The sequence below is a fragment of the Meleagris gallopavo genome, chromosome 3 (assembly GCF_000146605.3).
Source record: "Meleagris gallopavo isolate NT-WF06-2002-E0010 breed Aviagen turkey brand Nicholas breeding stock chromosome 3, Turkey_5.1, whole genome shotgun sequence".
In the NCBI taxonomy this organism is placed as follows: Eukaryota; Metazoa; Chordata; class Aves; order Galliformes; family Phasianidae; genus Meleagris; species Meleagris gallopavo.
Window position 1 is genome coordinate 85,313,046 of NC_015013.2, and position 13,109 is coordinate 85,326,154.

The following is a 13,109-nucleotide window of genomic DNA, read 5'->3' on the forward strand; positions in this document are numbered from 1 at the left end:
CGGAGCCACACAGACACACGGTTATGGGGATCCAGGACTATGAGGGACACAGAACCATAGGAACAAGGCTGTAGGAACACGGGGCTGTGGGGGACAAAAGGCTGTGCGGGACAGGAGGACAGCGCAGCTGCCACAGCAGCGCACAGAACGCACGACACAGCCCGCATCAAAAGCACACAGAAAAGGGCGGGACTAACAGCGCCCCTTCCACCTCATTGGACTCCTGTGTCCCCACCGCCGCTTTCTATTGGCTGGAGGTCCGGAGCGGGGGCTGGGGAGGGGAGAGGACCGGAAGTGCCGTTCTGCCCACTTCCTTCTCCGCTCGGTGGTACCGATGCGGAAGAGAACGGCGGCAGTGGTGAGAACGGGGAGAAAGAGGGGACGCCGGGCCTGGGGGGAGGCGTTCAGAGGGGACTCCGCCGCAGTGGGGCCTCTCGGCACTCCCAAGTATCCCCCAGTGCTATTTATCCCATTCCGCTTCCTCCCACTTGGAACCCCCGCCCCTCTCTCTCACTTATCCCCTCATCCCCGTTGCCCCCCTCCCACTGTTCCCCATTGTCTCCCTCATCCCCATTGGCCCCAACACCCAATTATCTTCCTTTATTGCCATCTTTCCACATTGTTCCCCCATCGTTACCACAGGACCTTCACCCCCCCTCACCTCTCCTCCCACCGGCCCTGCATTCCCTGAGGATGGCCCTCACGGTGTCTCCATCCCCTCTTTCCATCGCAGCACTTAATACCCAACTGCTATGGGGCAGACCCCAAGTGGGACCCCATTGACCAAATCCTTGGTCAGTGGAGCCCCCGGAGCCCCCGTCCTCAGCAAAATCACCCCCTGCCCACCTCCAGGATGGCTTTTCCCCATGGAGGTTCTGGGGTTGCTCGCTGAGACCCTACACCCCCTCCTTTCCTACTGCTTCCTATGCTGGTGGGGCATGGAGTGAAGTGGAGACCTCAGTTTAGCGCTTTAAAATCCACATAGTTTGAATAGCCTAGCGCTTTCTTCATGAACATAGGGAACTGAGTTTCAGACCAAATGATCTGAATGCACCTTTATTTCTGGTTATCCTGGGAGTGTATTGCAAATATGGTGTGCTTTAAAGAGGTTCGGGAAGTGCTTTCATCCAGTTTTCCTCACCTGACAGCACTGAGTGCACGGTGAACTTTATTGTCTTTGCAGAAGAAAAAAAAAGGGAGAAAATCTGAGATAAAAGAAGATATAGTAGGGGATTTTGGTACACAAAACAACATGAAGTTGAAACAACATGAAGTCAGGAGTTGGATCATTGTGGGTCACTTGGGGTATTCTGTGATTCTGTGTGAATAATGTACATCTTCTACACACATGGATGTATGTAGAGATAAAAAAAATACACTAGTATCGTCTTCCTGATGCCACCAATTCCTGGAAAGAAGAGCATTTCTTATTTATTGGCAATCTGCAGTCGGGTTGACCTGTCCACTTGCAGGACGTAGAAGTCTGTGTGCTCACTTCTTTTTTGTGTTGTAACAAAAAATCTGTGTCCTGTCTCTGAATGGTACCAATGAGGGAAGGGAGGGGCGTAAATTGTGTGAAAACCATTGAGTTTGAATTTTTATAAACATGCAGAATTGTACTTTTTTTTTTCCAAATATTTCATTTTTTTTAGAAATATGTGTATTTTTAAAGTGGACATCTTAGTGCTTTAACGTTGTAATGAGGTAGTTGCAGTGTGTTTTGAATATTTATCTGCTTTAACATTGAAGAACTCTGTTTACAGCCTAGAACACTCCTTTGGAGAATTTTACAATTACTTTAGCCTTCACCCTGCTCATGCAAGTAAGCTGCAAAAGGAAGCAGGAGGCAAAGCTTAATGAGACAGAACCGGTTGTGCAGTGTTGTACAGAACAGGACGTGCAAGGTGCTGCTCTTGCTGGGAGTATATCACAGGAGAACAGAGCCAGACTTCCTATTTTGGTTAGGCTGCAAGAAATCTAACGTGGGAAAAAAGCAGAAGGCAGGCTCTGGAATCTCCATTTGTGGAGATACTCAAAACCCAACTAGATGGGGCTTGCGTACAAAGCTGTGGTCAAGACCTTCAAAAACCTCTGAAATGTTCTGAGATAACTTGTGTTTGTCACCCCTCTCTCATTTCTCACCACCCAGGGGAATGACGATGAGCCTCCTGCCTTCAGTAGGGGACGGGAACTGCTATTACATCCTGACAGAAGACTGTGCCTATGGCAGCAAGTACTTCCAAGCTGGGAACATGTGCTACTGCACTGAGAGGAGCTACCTGCGCAACTTTGCCGACGTGCCCCCAACTCGTTTCTTGAGAGCCATCATGCTGGATGACAGCTCCACCGTCACCATCAGTGTGGAAATCCTGCAGCCTGTGCGTGAGGAAATGGCCGCCTTCCTCCTGAGCATTAGCAGCCACAATGAGCGCTTGAACTGCTTCCTGGACAGGCTGAACCTTGAGGCAGCTCTGCAAGCCGTGCCAGGCCAGAGAGTGATGGTGGAGGTCGACCGGCAACATTTCCCCGGCGTCATCCGCTACATTGGGAGCATTCAGAAAAGCACTTTGAATGCGTTGACCCCATTCTTCTTTGGAGTGGAGTTGCAGGTAACTGGATAATCATAGAATCATAGAATGGCCTGGGTTGAAAAGGACCACAATGGTTGTGTGGTCTGGTTCATGCCCTGCCCAGCTCCTCCTGGCTCCAAGCAGAATGTCTGCACCAAGAGCCTTGAAGGTTGGCATTGAACACAGGGTCACTCTGGATGCCAGTTGGCTGTTACCAGGTATGATGTAGGGGAGCAGGCTGTTGGTTCAGAGCAGCCCGTGCTTGTAGGCATCTTTGCCTTGGAGCGGTTCCAGAGGAGGGCCACTAAGATGATCAGAGGGCAGGGTACTTCCAGTAGAGGGGAGCATATAAACAGGAGGGGGAATGGCTGTTTATGAGGGTGAATAGTGATGGGACAAGGGGGAATGGTTTTAAACTGAGACAGAAGAGGTTTATGTTAGATATTAGGAGGAAGTTTTTCACACAGAGGGTGGTGATGCAGTTGCCCGAGGAGGTTGTGGATGCCCCATCCCTGGAGGCATTCAAGGCCAGGCTGGATGTGGCTCTGGGCAGCCTGATTTAGTGGTTGGTTGGAAAAATCCTCTAAGATCATGAAGTTTGACCATCAACCCATCCCCACCATGCCCACTCAGAATCATTGAGGTTAGAAAAGACCATAAGATCAAGCCCAACAACCATCAGACCATCACCACCACTAATAGAATCATTAAGGTTGGAAAAGACCACTAAGATCATCAAGTCCAACTGTTGACCCATTCCCCACCATGCCCACTAGCCATATTCCTCCATGCTGCATTTCTTGAACAACTGACAGCAAAGCAAGTTGCTTGTTTTCCCTTTGTGCTTGTCAATGTGACATAACTTTCTGCCGTGTTCTCAGGATGAGGGTGAAAACAGAGGGCGCAGCGATGGATCCTATCTTGGCATTGAGTATTTCAAGTGTAAGCCGAATTGCGGGATCTTCCTGCCCTTCACCAGAATCCAATTCATTTCCACGCTGGATAATGACCATGGGAAGCAGAAGCCAAAGGTGGATGCAGAAGAAGTGGTTCCTGTGAAAGTGGGAGATGCCGTGAGCTTCTATGTGGATGATGTCCGCAGAAAAGGAATAGCAATGGCAGTTTACAGGGAGGGAACCCAATGGTTCGTTAAAGTTTGCCCGGTAAGACCAGCCTCACTGTCTTTTCCTGTTGGTTTCTTTTTCATTTGATTGTTTATCTATATAATACTAAGGCTTTAAAGAGGAGTGAAAGCATCATCCAAAAGAGATATAATGTTGCATGCAGACTCTTTGGGCATGTTTGGGAAAATTGGTTCATATTCCAGGAATGCCTTGTGACTAATTGACCATTTAGCTGGTGTATTCTTCTTTCCTTTCAGGAAGAAGAAGGAACAACTGACATTTTCAGAGAGATTCCTATGGACTCTGTTGTGAAGGAAGACTTACATTCCCAAAGTAGGTTATTACCAGATGTATCTGTCCTGAGCACGTTCTTGTGGATTTAGCATTTATTTCTTCAGGTCTAACAAAAGCTTCAGCCTAATTCCAGCTGATTAAATCAGAGAGCTGAAAAGGTCCATGGAAATGTCTCAAGTTCTGAATGGCATGCTTTGCATTAGGCAAATAGAGCTGCGTTCTCCCATTTAACAGGAAGAAACGTCTGATCACAGCACAGAAATATTTCCTAGGATGGAGAGCACTACTGACTAAAGAGTCTTTAATTTAGCTGTAGAGGGTGGAGCATAGCCTCATCCTGATGCCTGATTAACTCAAGAGGGCTCAGATGCCAGCAGCAATGGTGTGAGTCATTGGACAAGGCAACAAATAGGTGGGCTCTCTGTTGCCGTAAAGAGATGCTGATCAGATATCCCATGGCCAGACTGGGGACAGCTGTCATTAGACTCTTTGTTGAGTTGATTCATCTCACTAAAGGCATAAAAATAACCTGAAGACAACCCCCTGTATATATGATCTATAATTTCAGAACAGACCTGGCATTAGGAAGATGATGGTGACATGTAGAGGTGTCTGTCATTAGGTGACTTTCTGTCTCTCCTACCCATTAGATTTATTTCCACCGTTTGAGTCTGACATGGGAGTGGAACACTCAAAACAAATGAAACAACAGATAGGTGAGAGCGGAGATGAGTGTGAAGGTGTGAACCCGTCCCTGGAGGTGAACTCCATGGTCCAGATCACCTTGGACAAAGGGAACCAAGTGTCGGGAATCATCCGCTGGTTGGGGTACTTGCCCCACACCAAGCACAAAATGGCAGGAGTTGAACTGGTAAGAACAGAATAATTGTGAATCCTGCAAGCGGAGTCAACAGGTTTAAAACATAACCAGAGTAAATAAAAACATCAAAACAGCACCGAATTTGCACATAGCTTTTTAAGATATTAAATAGCCTTGTGATGGATTGCACTTGATTCATAGGAAACCTGCTCCCTTGTCATTCCTCAATGCTTTTTATCCTTAGGATGAAGATAAAGGAGTCACTGCTGGCGAATGGCTGGGTAAATACTATTTCCACTGTGCTCCCAAGCGTGGCATCTTTGTGAAGCTGCAGTCCTGCCAGCCCGACGTTCGCTTCCAGTGCTCGCGCAACTGCGACCTGAGCCTCGTAGGATATAGTAAGCTCTCTGGGTTGAGGGGAGACCCCTCGTGTGCAGTGTCTTTAATTGGTGGTTTCATGCTCATCGTTCTCTTTGAGTGTTCCAAGAGATGTCCATTTTCAGGATAGTGAGATGGTCTTTGTAGGGAATATCCTGCAAGTGTGAGAGACAGTAAGTAATTGAACACAAGGATAATGTAGATTAGAGTAGTGTGGGTGTTGAATCTAAGGCAAGGTGCTGCTAGTGGCTCTGAAAATGAGGCATTTGTGGCATGGGTGCGTTGGAGAAGCCAACAGAAAATGTTAAGAGGCAACAGCAAAGCCTAGAGCAACAGTTCTTGCATGGCATTGTGAATGCTGCAAGCAGCTTGGGGCTTTCCTGCCTGTGGCTTTCAAGGCAGAAGAAAAGGTCTTGTATTACATTTGATGGTCCTTATGGGTCTCTTCCAACTTGGGATATTCTTTGATTACTGAGAACTGAATGTGACAAGTAAATACACTACCATATCTTATGGATATTATGGCTCTGGAGAGTTGCAGTCAGTAACTATGGCCAGGATGTCAGGTAGTCAAGGTGTTGTACCTGGAGAAATTAGGGGGAGCTTGGAAAGGAAGAGTATGAAATCCATTTTAATGTAAAGCTTGATGTGGCAAGACATTCACAGGACAGCAAAGGGAAGAATAGGTCATTATTTTCATTTTAATAGAAAGAACTATCTCCGAGAGCAGAGAAGACAATAAGTTAGCCATTTAGAAAACATAAATAAGATCACTGTAAAAGAAAAAAGAAAGTTCTCATAGAGACTGCCCAAAAATTGAGAGTAGGGACAATGAAGTGTCTTAAGGGCCTGCTGAAAAAGTGGGATTGGATTACAAGGGAAGAATGCTGGAGAAACCGAAAAAAGACCATATTGAGAAAGCTACTTTGGAAGATGGAGTTAGTAAGAGGATGTAGGGCTGAGGACATAAATCCTTCTCATTCATGGCAAGGGCAGACAGATGAATCCAAGCTGTAATGCATCTGAGCTTCTACATGCTTTCTGAGGCTGGGCGTTCATGGATTTATACTCAAGTCTGCTTTCTGAGGCTGGGCGTTCATGGATTTATACTCTATGTCTTTCATAGATTCATAGAGTCGTTCAGACTGAAGACCACTAAGATCATCAGGTCATTAGGAATGGAGAAGACCACTAAGACCATCAAGTCCAACTATCAACCCATCATCACCATGCCCACTAAACCACATCCCACAGTGACGTGGGGAAATTCCACAGGGAGATCCCAAGCTTGCCTGGAACCCAACACCAGCTTCTTTGTGGCTCTTTTTGTCTTTGTTATACTTGGCATAGTGATGGTGGAGGCAGCAGAATCACTGAATCATAGAGTATACCTTTTTGGAAGGGTCCTGTAAGGGTAACTGAGGATTGCTAGGGCACAGCAATAGCAATTCCTCTGGTGAGGAAGGTTGAGTTTTGTCTCCATTTCCAGTAGCTGAATTAGTAAAGGGACAAACCTCCATACCAGCATGGTTCAGTCCCAGCAGGAGTAGAGCAGAGCTCTGAGGCACTGGGGAAGGACAGAGCGCACCCAGATGAAGTGGGAAGCTAAAGAGAACTGCTTCTGTTGCTTCTCTTGCAGGAGAGAAGGAAGATGTTCCCCACGTTCCGCTCAGTTTTCCTCCTCTAAGGAATGAAGAAGCGGTGCACATCCTACGAGGACGGATGAAGGGGATCCAGGGCCACTGCAATTCCTGCTACATGGATGCAGCACTCTTTAGGTAAGTGCCTGCTTGTGCAGTGCCATATTGTTAAATGATTACTTCTTAACTGGGCAGTGCCCTGCAGTGCAGGCTTCCAAGGTGGCTGGAAATTGACCTGGCGTAGAGCAGAATGTAACTGTGTGGAGGTGCAACCTCAATGTTTGCAGCCTTTTGGTCTCTTTCCTGTAATCCATGAGGTTCTCAGACACTCAAGTACCCCTGTGAGTACCACTCTGTGTGTCTATCGTGCAGGGTGGTGAGATATCATAGTTCTCTGGACTGGACCACGCTGACTGCCACTGGAGACAGTGGCTGGAAACATTGCAAAGAAAGCACCCAGGAGATCCCAGCTTCACTGTGCAGCACTGTTTGGAGAGGAAAGGACTCAGTGGTGCCCCCATGAGCAGTTTTGACTGCGAAGTACGAGATTTCATTCTCTCTTAACTATTTCCCTGCTTACTCCAAGCATCCCTTAAGCCAGATGTGGTTTATCTCACTGTGGAGATGCACTATCACTCACACTTCTGTCATTGCGTGCATGGATTGTTGAAAATGAAAGCCACTGATTGCCACTAAGCACAATTTGCTTCCAACCACTTCTGCAAACCCCTCAGACTTAGACGGTGCTCTCTCTTCACAGCCTCTTCTCCTGTACATCCGTGCTGGACTCCATGCTCTTCACACCCTTCCCATTGTGTGATAGGAATGTCCAGAACATTCTGCGGGATGAGATCGTGAACCCGCTCCGAAAGTGAGTGCAGTATGTGGGAATGCTGGAAGTTGTCCATCTGTTTTGATAACTTTTGCCCTCCAATTCCAGAAGGTGCCTGGGAAAGGGTTACTTGTAGGGTGTCTCCTGCCATCCAAGTCTTTCTCTCTTGCCCCTCTTCCAGTTGTTTTCTTCCCCTGACTGTAAGGCTCCCACGGCATGTGTGAGGTTTCCTTGCTCAAAATCATTGATCACTGAGGTTGGAAGATACCTTTAAGATCATCCAGCCCAACTGCCAACCCATCACCACCTTGACCACTCATCGAATCACTAAGGTTGGAAAAAACTATTCAGATCATCAAGTTCAACCATCAACTCATCCCCACCATTTCCACTCATAGAATCATTACAGTTGGAAAAGACCTCCAATATCATTAAGTCCAACTATCAACCCATCACCCATTAAACCATGTCCTTAATCAGCCATTTTCTTTAAGGCTGGATATGGGTAGACCATAGCATGGCAATTAAATTATCTGGATTTTGTATTAAATATACCATTTTTTTCTCATCCTCCCTTGCTAGGTGTGAGAGAGGCATGGAGAGCTGCTTCTGCCTAAGAATAAGACATTAGCATCCTCTTTGGGGTCAGTGCCCTGGCACTGCCTGCAGAAATACAACCCTGGGATAGTGTGTAGTACTGTAGTTTGTATCATAGAACCATTGAATCAGTAAGGTTGGAGAAGACCTCTAAGACCATCATGTCAAACCATCAGCCCATCCCCAATATGCCCACTAAACCACGTCCCCAAGTGCCACATCTCCACAGTTCTCAAACACCTCCAGGGACAGTAACTCCACCACCTCCATGGGCAGCCTGTTGCAGTAATTCAACAAATACACTGCAGAGATCATCTGTAGCTGTTTCTTGTTTCCAGGAATGGCTTTGTAATGGCTAGGAGTGTGATGCACCTGAGGGAGCAGCTAACTGAGAAGGGCCAATGCTCAAGCTTTACCAGTGCAGAGAAAGGTAATGTGCTCTCTGGAGACTTCTCTAGGCTGCTCCTATGTGTGCTGACAGCTTAATTGTGTGCTTCTCCCATGCACGTACATTGATTTGCCTGCTGTGCTGCTCATTTATGTAAAAATGTGCATGCAAGAGTTCTTAAAAGCTGAAAATATCAATGTGCTTTTTAACTGACATTTGTCCTGAAGTCTGATGGAGAGAGAGGAATTGCTGGATCTCTGCCACCGTCGAGCTGCTGCCAGGAGGGGAGAAGATGAACTTTGTGAAGAGGCATTCCCTTGACCTTTAATCTTTGAATTAGCCCTGAAATATCTGTCCCTGGTGAACCTGCCAGAGTCCATTTTGCCATGGTCAACTTCTCTTTGAGCCCTGATAAATTAGTTGGGGTTCCCCAAAGGCTGTAGTTTGGTTAAAATAAGGCAGAAAATGCTTGTAATTTAAGTCAACCTCTCTGATTGCAATCATCACATTTCTCTCCATGTGCAACAATGGTATTGTACAACAGATTGCCCAGTGTCAAGCATTTGGCTCATATCTACTTGACAGTATGGCAAGTTCCTCCTGTGGTGTGACTTCTGCTTCTCTCTACCCTTCCAGATCCGGAGGAGTTCCTGAACCTCATAATGCATCAGGTCCTGGGAATAGAGCCACTCTTGAGACTGCAGTAAGTTCCCATTCCCACACAGTTTTTTTCATTTCCAATACTACACAGAGATGTAGTACTTAGGGACATGGTGTAGTGGGCAATAGTGGTGGCAGGTGGATGGTTGAACTAGGTGATCTAGGTGGTCTTTTCCAACCTTAATGATTCTACAATTCTAATTGAGCGCAATTTATTTGTCTCATTGGTTATTTACCTCTGATCATTTGTTGTCAATTTGTCCCAAGTGGTTCCATCCAAAACAAGTTCTAAGCTCTGCCTGGAGGCTTTTCCTTTGGAAAAAAGATGAAAAATGTCATGTCATCCTTAGGGAGAGCTTTGAGAAATACAAAGTTCATCCTCAGTGCTTTTGGATGCTTTTGGGATGTGTCCAGGCTGTCAATCTGGCTCAGATCCTACAGTTCTCAAAAAGGGACTCTGTGGATGCAGTCCCAGTTTTTTCAGGACTCTACAAAGAGGATGAGAGGCTGAAGGAAGCCAAAAATAACGATGCTGTTTGGGAGCATAGAAGGGAATTGTTGGGTTTCTGTGCTCTTTTGTGGAGACGTCAGTCAACCCCGAGGCTGTGGAGTGCTCAAGAGAGGTGGAGCACAATGGAGACTCTGTATTGCTGCCCCCCTGCAGAGGGTCATCTGGAGGAAATCCTTTCTAAATAGATCTAAAAAAGAAGTTTTCTGATTGTGGTTCGTTTAAAAAAAAAAAAAATTGAAATATCTTTAATATGGAAGAGGGGAAACTAAGTTATGCTCATTGGGAGCAGGACGCCGTGCTATGTTGGATAAGGAGATTCACAATGGCACGAGGTAAGCATTCCCCATGACCACTCCTTGCAGGTCAGGAGCCCAGAAGGAGCAGGACTGCTACTGCTACCAAATATTTATGGACAAACAGGAGGACCTAGTGGTTCCTGATGTGCAGCAGTTGGTGGAACACTCCTTCCTGTCTTCAGATCTGAAGCTAGTAGAGGTGAGCCCAGCTTCCTTGCATCTACATTGTAGTCTTCCAGCAAATCTACAGTGGGTCTGGTGCATCTTACAAAGCAAAGCAGGAGGATACTTGGCCTCAACCTAAGAGATATTTTGGGAAATCTGAGTGTGACTTGAGAAGGGATGTGATTCACAGTAGCAATATGGAGAGAAAAGTCTCTGGAATTTGCTGGAATGGTGGCTTGTTTGTCTTTGTTTTCCCAGATCCCATCTTGCTTCATTATTCAAATGCCACGATTTGGGAAGGAATATAAAATGTTCAGCAAGATCATCCCTTCCTTAGAGCTGGATATCACCGATCTGCTGCTGGACAGTAAGTTGTTGGGTGATGGTGAAACTGACAGCTGAGACTGGGAACAACCAGGTGTCAAAGAGATAACACTTTGAGTTGTGGGAGGGAGCTAAGGTGGGATCATGGTGGGATTCCTCTACCTTGAATGCTTAGTTTTGACAGGATAAATGAGATTCCAGGTGAGACCAAGAGGAGACATCACCACTTTTGCCTCTGCAGGTCCCAGAGAGTGCTGTGTGTGCAGTGACGTTGCCACCTGGGAGTGTTCAAAGTGTTTCAAAGACAAAATATTCTCACCTACGGGTCTGAAGCAGTTCTGCAGCACCTGCTCCAAACAGGTATTAAGTTCCTTTGGGTGCTCATGAGATCTGCCAGCAGAATGAACACCCAAACCTGCACAGACCAACTGCTGGACCCTCTAAGCTTCTTGCTGTCAGCCTGCAATGCACTGCTGTTCCTTGGGGAGGATCCAACTGCACGTGAGGCAGTTGAGTGCAGAATAAACTGAAGGTCTGACTTCTGCACGCTCCCCTTCCCAGCAGGCCAGCTTCAGTTCTGCCTGCTCAGCAGTGCCACCCCATTGCCTTTCCTTAGGTTCACTCCCACTACCGACGCAAAACACACAAACCAACCAGGCTGCACGTCCCAGAAGAATTTCGTCGCCGGAGTTCCCGGGGCAGCCAGGAGGTTCCCCGTGAGAAGATGGAGCTCTTTGCAGTGCTATGCATCGAGACCAGCCATTACGTCTCCTTCGTGAAATATGGCCCCGAAAATGAGCACTGGATGTTCTTTGACAGCATGGCTGACAGGCATGGTGAGGTCATGGTTAAATGGGTGTGTGGTGGTGGGTTGGGGTTGGACTTGATGATCTTGGAGGTTTTTTCCAACCTTAATAATTCTTTGAATGGGCATGATGGGAATGGGTCAGGGTTGGACTTGATGATCTTGGAGGTCTCTTCTAACTATGAATCGCAAGTGACAGGCTTGGTGCTTTGATAGGAGCCAGGAGTTTATATGGTGGGTTTCTGTAACACACATCATGTGGGCCTTGCTCAGTCTGCATCCAGGTGGATGATTTTGGAAGATTCTGTGCTATGCTTGAAGGGAGCATGAAGCTTTTGGGATGAGTGAGTGTTGTTGGGGAAGTAACAGCTTCATTTCTTCTGAAGTCACCTGCATGCATTAGGATTCTACTTCTAGCAGAACCCAATTCCAGAGAAGTGTAGGCCCAGCCCACGGAGATATGAGTTGCTCCTAATGGTCTTGTCCTCTGGCTCTGTTCAGACCAGGGACTTCTTATGTGGGCTGCAAGGACAATAGGACAGATCTGTCCTGCCCAGTGGTGGTGTTGACCTCCAGATCTTTCAGCTAAGGCACTGTAGGTACTCATGCCTTGGGACATGCTTTGAACTTGTCTCCTTCCTTCTGGATTAGGTGGTGAGAATGGCTTCAACATCCCCACTGTAACATTGTGCCCTGAAGTTGCCAAATACCTGGACTTGCCACTGGCCATGCTGGCCCTGGAGCAGCCCCGAGACATGGACGGAGTGGCCAAACGCCTCTTCTGTGATGCCTACATGTACATGTACCAGAGCAAGAAGATGGCACTGTACAAGTGACGCTGCCTTGTGTTGGTACTGTATCAGCACAGTATCAGAAATACGAGCTTGGACTCATTAGTTCTGAAAGCATCTAAATCTAGTGCACTGAACACACACCTCTGCCTCTTTTTACCTCTTACAGTATCTGTATTGAGCTGTGTGAGCCCCTCTGGTTTTGTAAATCCAGTGCCAGGTTTCATGCAGCAATAGTTTGTACTGCCTGCAGAGCTGTACACTGAATTCTTTACATTCAAATTCATTATTTCCAACTTTCCCTTAACCTGCCTTCCTCCTATATGGTACTCTGCAACTCTGCTCTACCTCAGAGTCCTGTCCAACATCCTTTCCTTCTTCCAACACCGAGGACCAGCATCTCTTAATGGAAACGTGAACCCTTCATGTTTGCAAAGGGCACTGGAAGATCACATCTCTGCCCCATGTAGCACTTTCCCATATGGACTTGAAGAGTGAGAAAAGCACTGTGTAGTTGAGATGTCTCAGGAAAGTAGTTTTTCTCGGGGTCTGGGATCTGATCCCACACCTAAAGCCGAGCCTCTGAATTGTCTTCACTTCCCTTATCCAGAACTAATATCTACGGCACTTTCACCCACCATCAAACTGAGGTTAATTAGATATCTTGAGCTGCAAATACACTTTTAAAAAAATGTTATTTTTGTAGGAACAAATTTGGGAAAATTACAGGGCAGAGGAGCAGAAGGTGGGCATGAGACTCCAATGTGTTGTCATCCTGTGAAATCTGCAGGATGTGAGGTGTTGTAACTTTATTTCTAGCACTTGCTGTCCCATCCACTTCTGAGATCTGCACCAAATAACAGGAACAGAATTTCAAGGGCAAAAATGGAAGAATAAGCACCCTTTTTTTTTTT

The 13,109-nt window shown here is 46.7% G+C and overlaps 1 protein-coding gene across 1 annotated transcript; it reads left to right on the forward strand.

The window, feature by feature from the left end:
* The first annotated feature begins 254 nt into the window (after positions 1-254).
* On the forward strand, positions 255-12,892 carry LOC100541966 (ubiquitin carboxyl-terminal hydrolase CYLD-like). The gene is made up of 15 exons (XM_003205328.4): positions 255-358; positions 2,150-2,609; positions 3,452-3,733; positions 3,952-4,027; positions 4,639-4,859; positions 5,053-5,206; positions 6,826-6,964; positions 7,587-7,697; positions 8,594-8,685; positions 9,280-9,346; positions 10,177-10,309; positions 10,534-10,642; positions 10,841-10,959; positions 11,216-11,435; positions 12,056-12,892. Exons 2-15 carry the CDS (start codon positions 2,154-2,156, stop codon positions 12,238-12,240), a joined length of 2,364 nt encoding a protein of 787 aa, XP_003205376.2. The 5' UTR covers positions 255-358; positions 2,150-2,153; the 3' UTR covers positions 12,241-12,892.
* Positions 12,893-13,109: the final 217 nt, after the last annotated feature.

Coding starts and splice junctions, on each gene's coding strand:
- LOC100541966 (XM_003205328.4), top strand. CDS start 2,154: ATGACGATGAGCCTCCTGCCTTCAGTAGGGGACGGGAACTGCTATTAC. Junction 4,028..4,638: donor GGAAGACTTACATTCCCAAA/GTAGGTTATTAC, acceptor CCTACCCATTAG/ATTTATTTCCACCGTTTGAG. Junction 9,347..10,176: donor GAGCCACTCTTGAGACTGCA/GTAAGTTCCCAT, acceptor CACTCCTTGCAG/GTCAGGAGCCCAGAAGGAGC.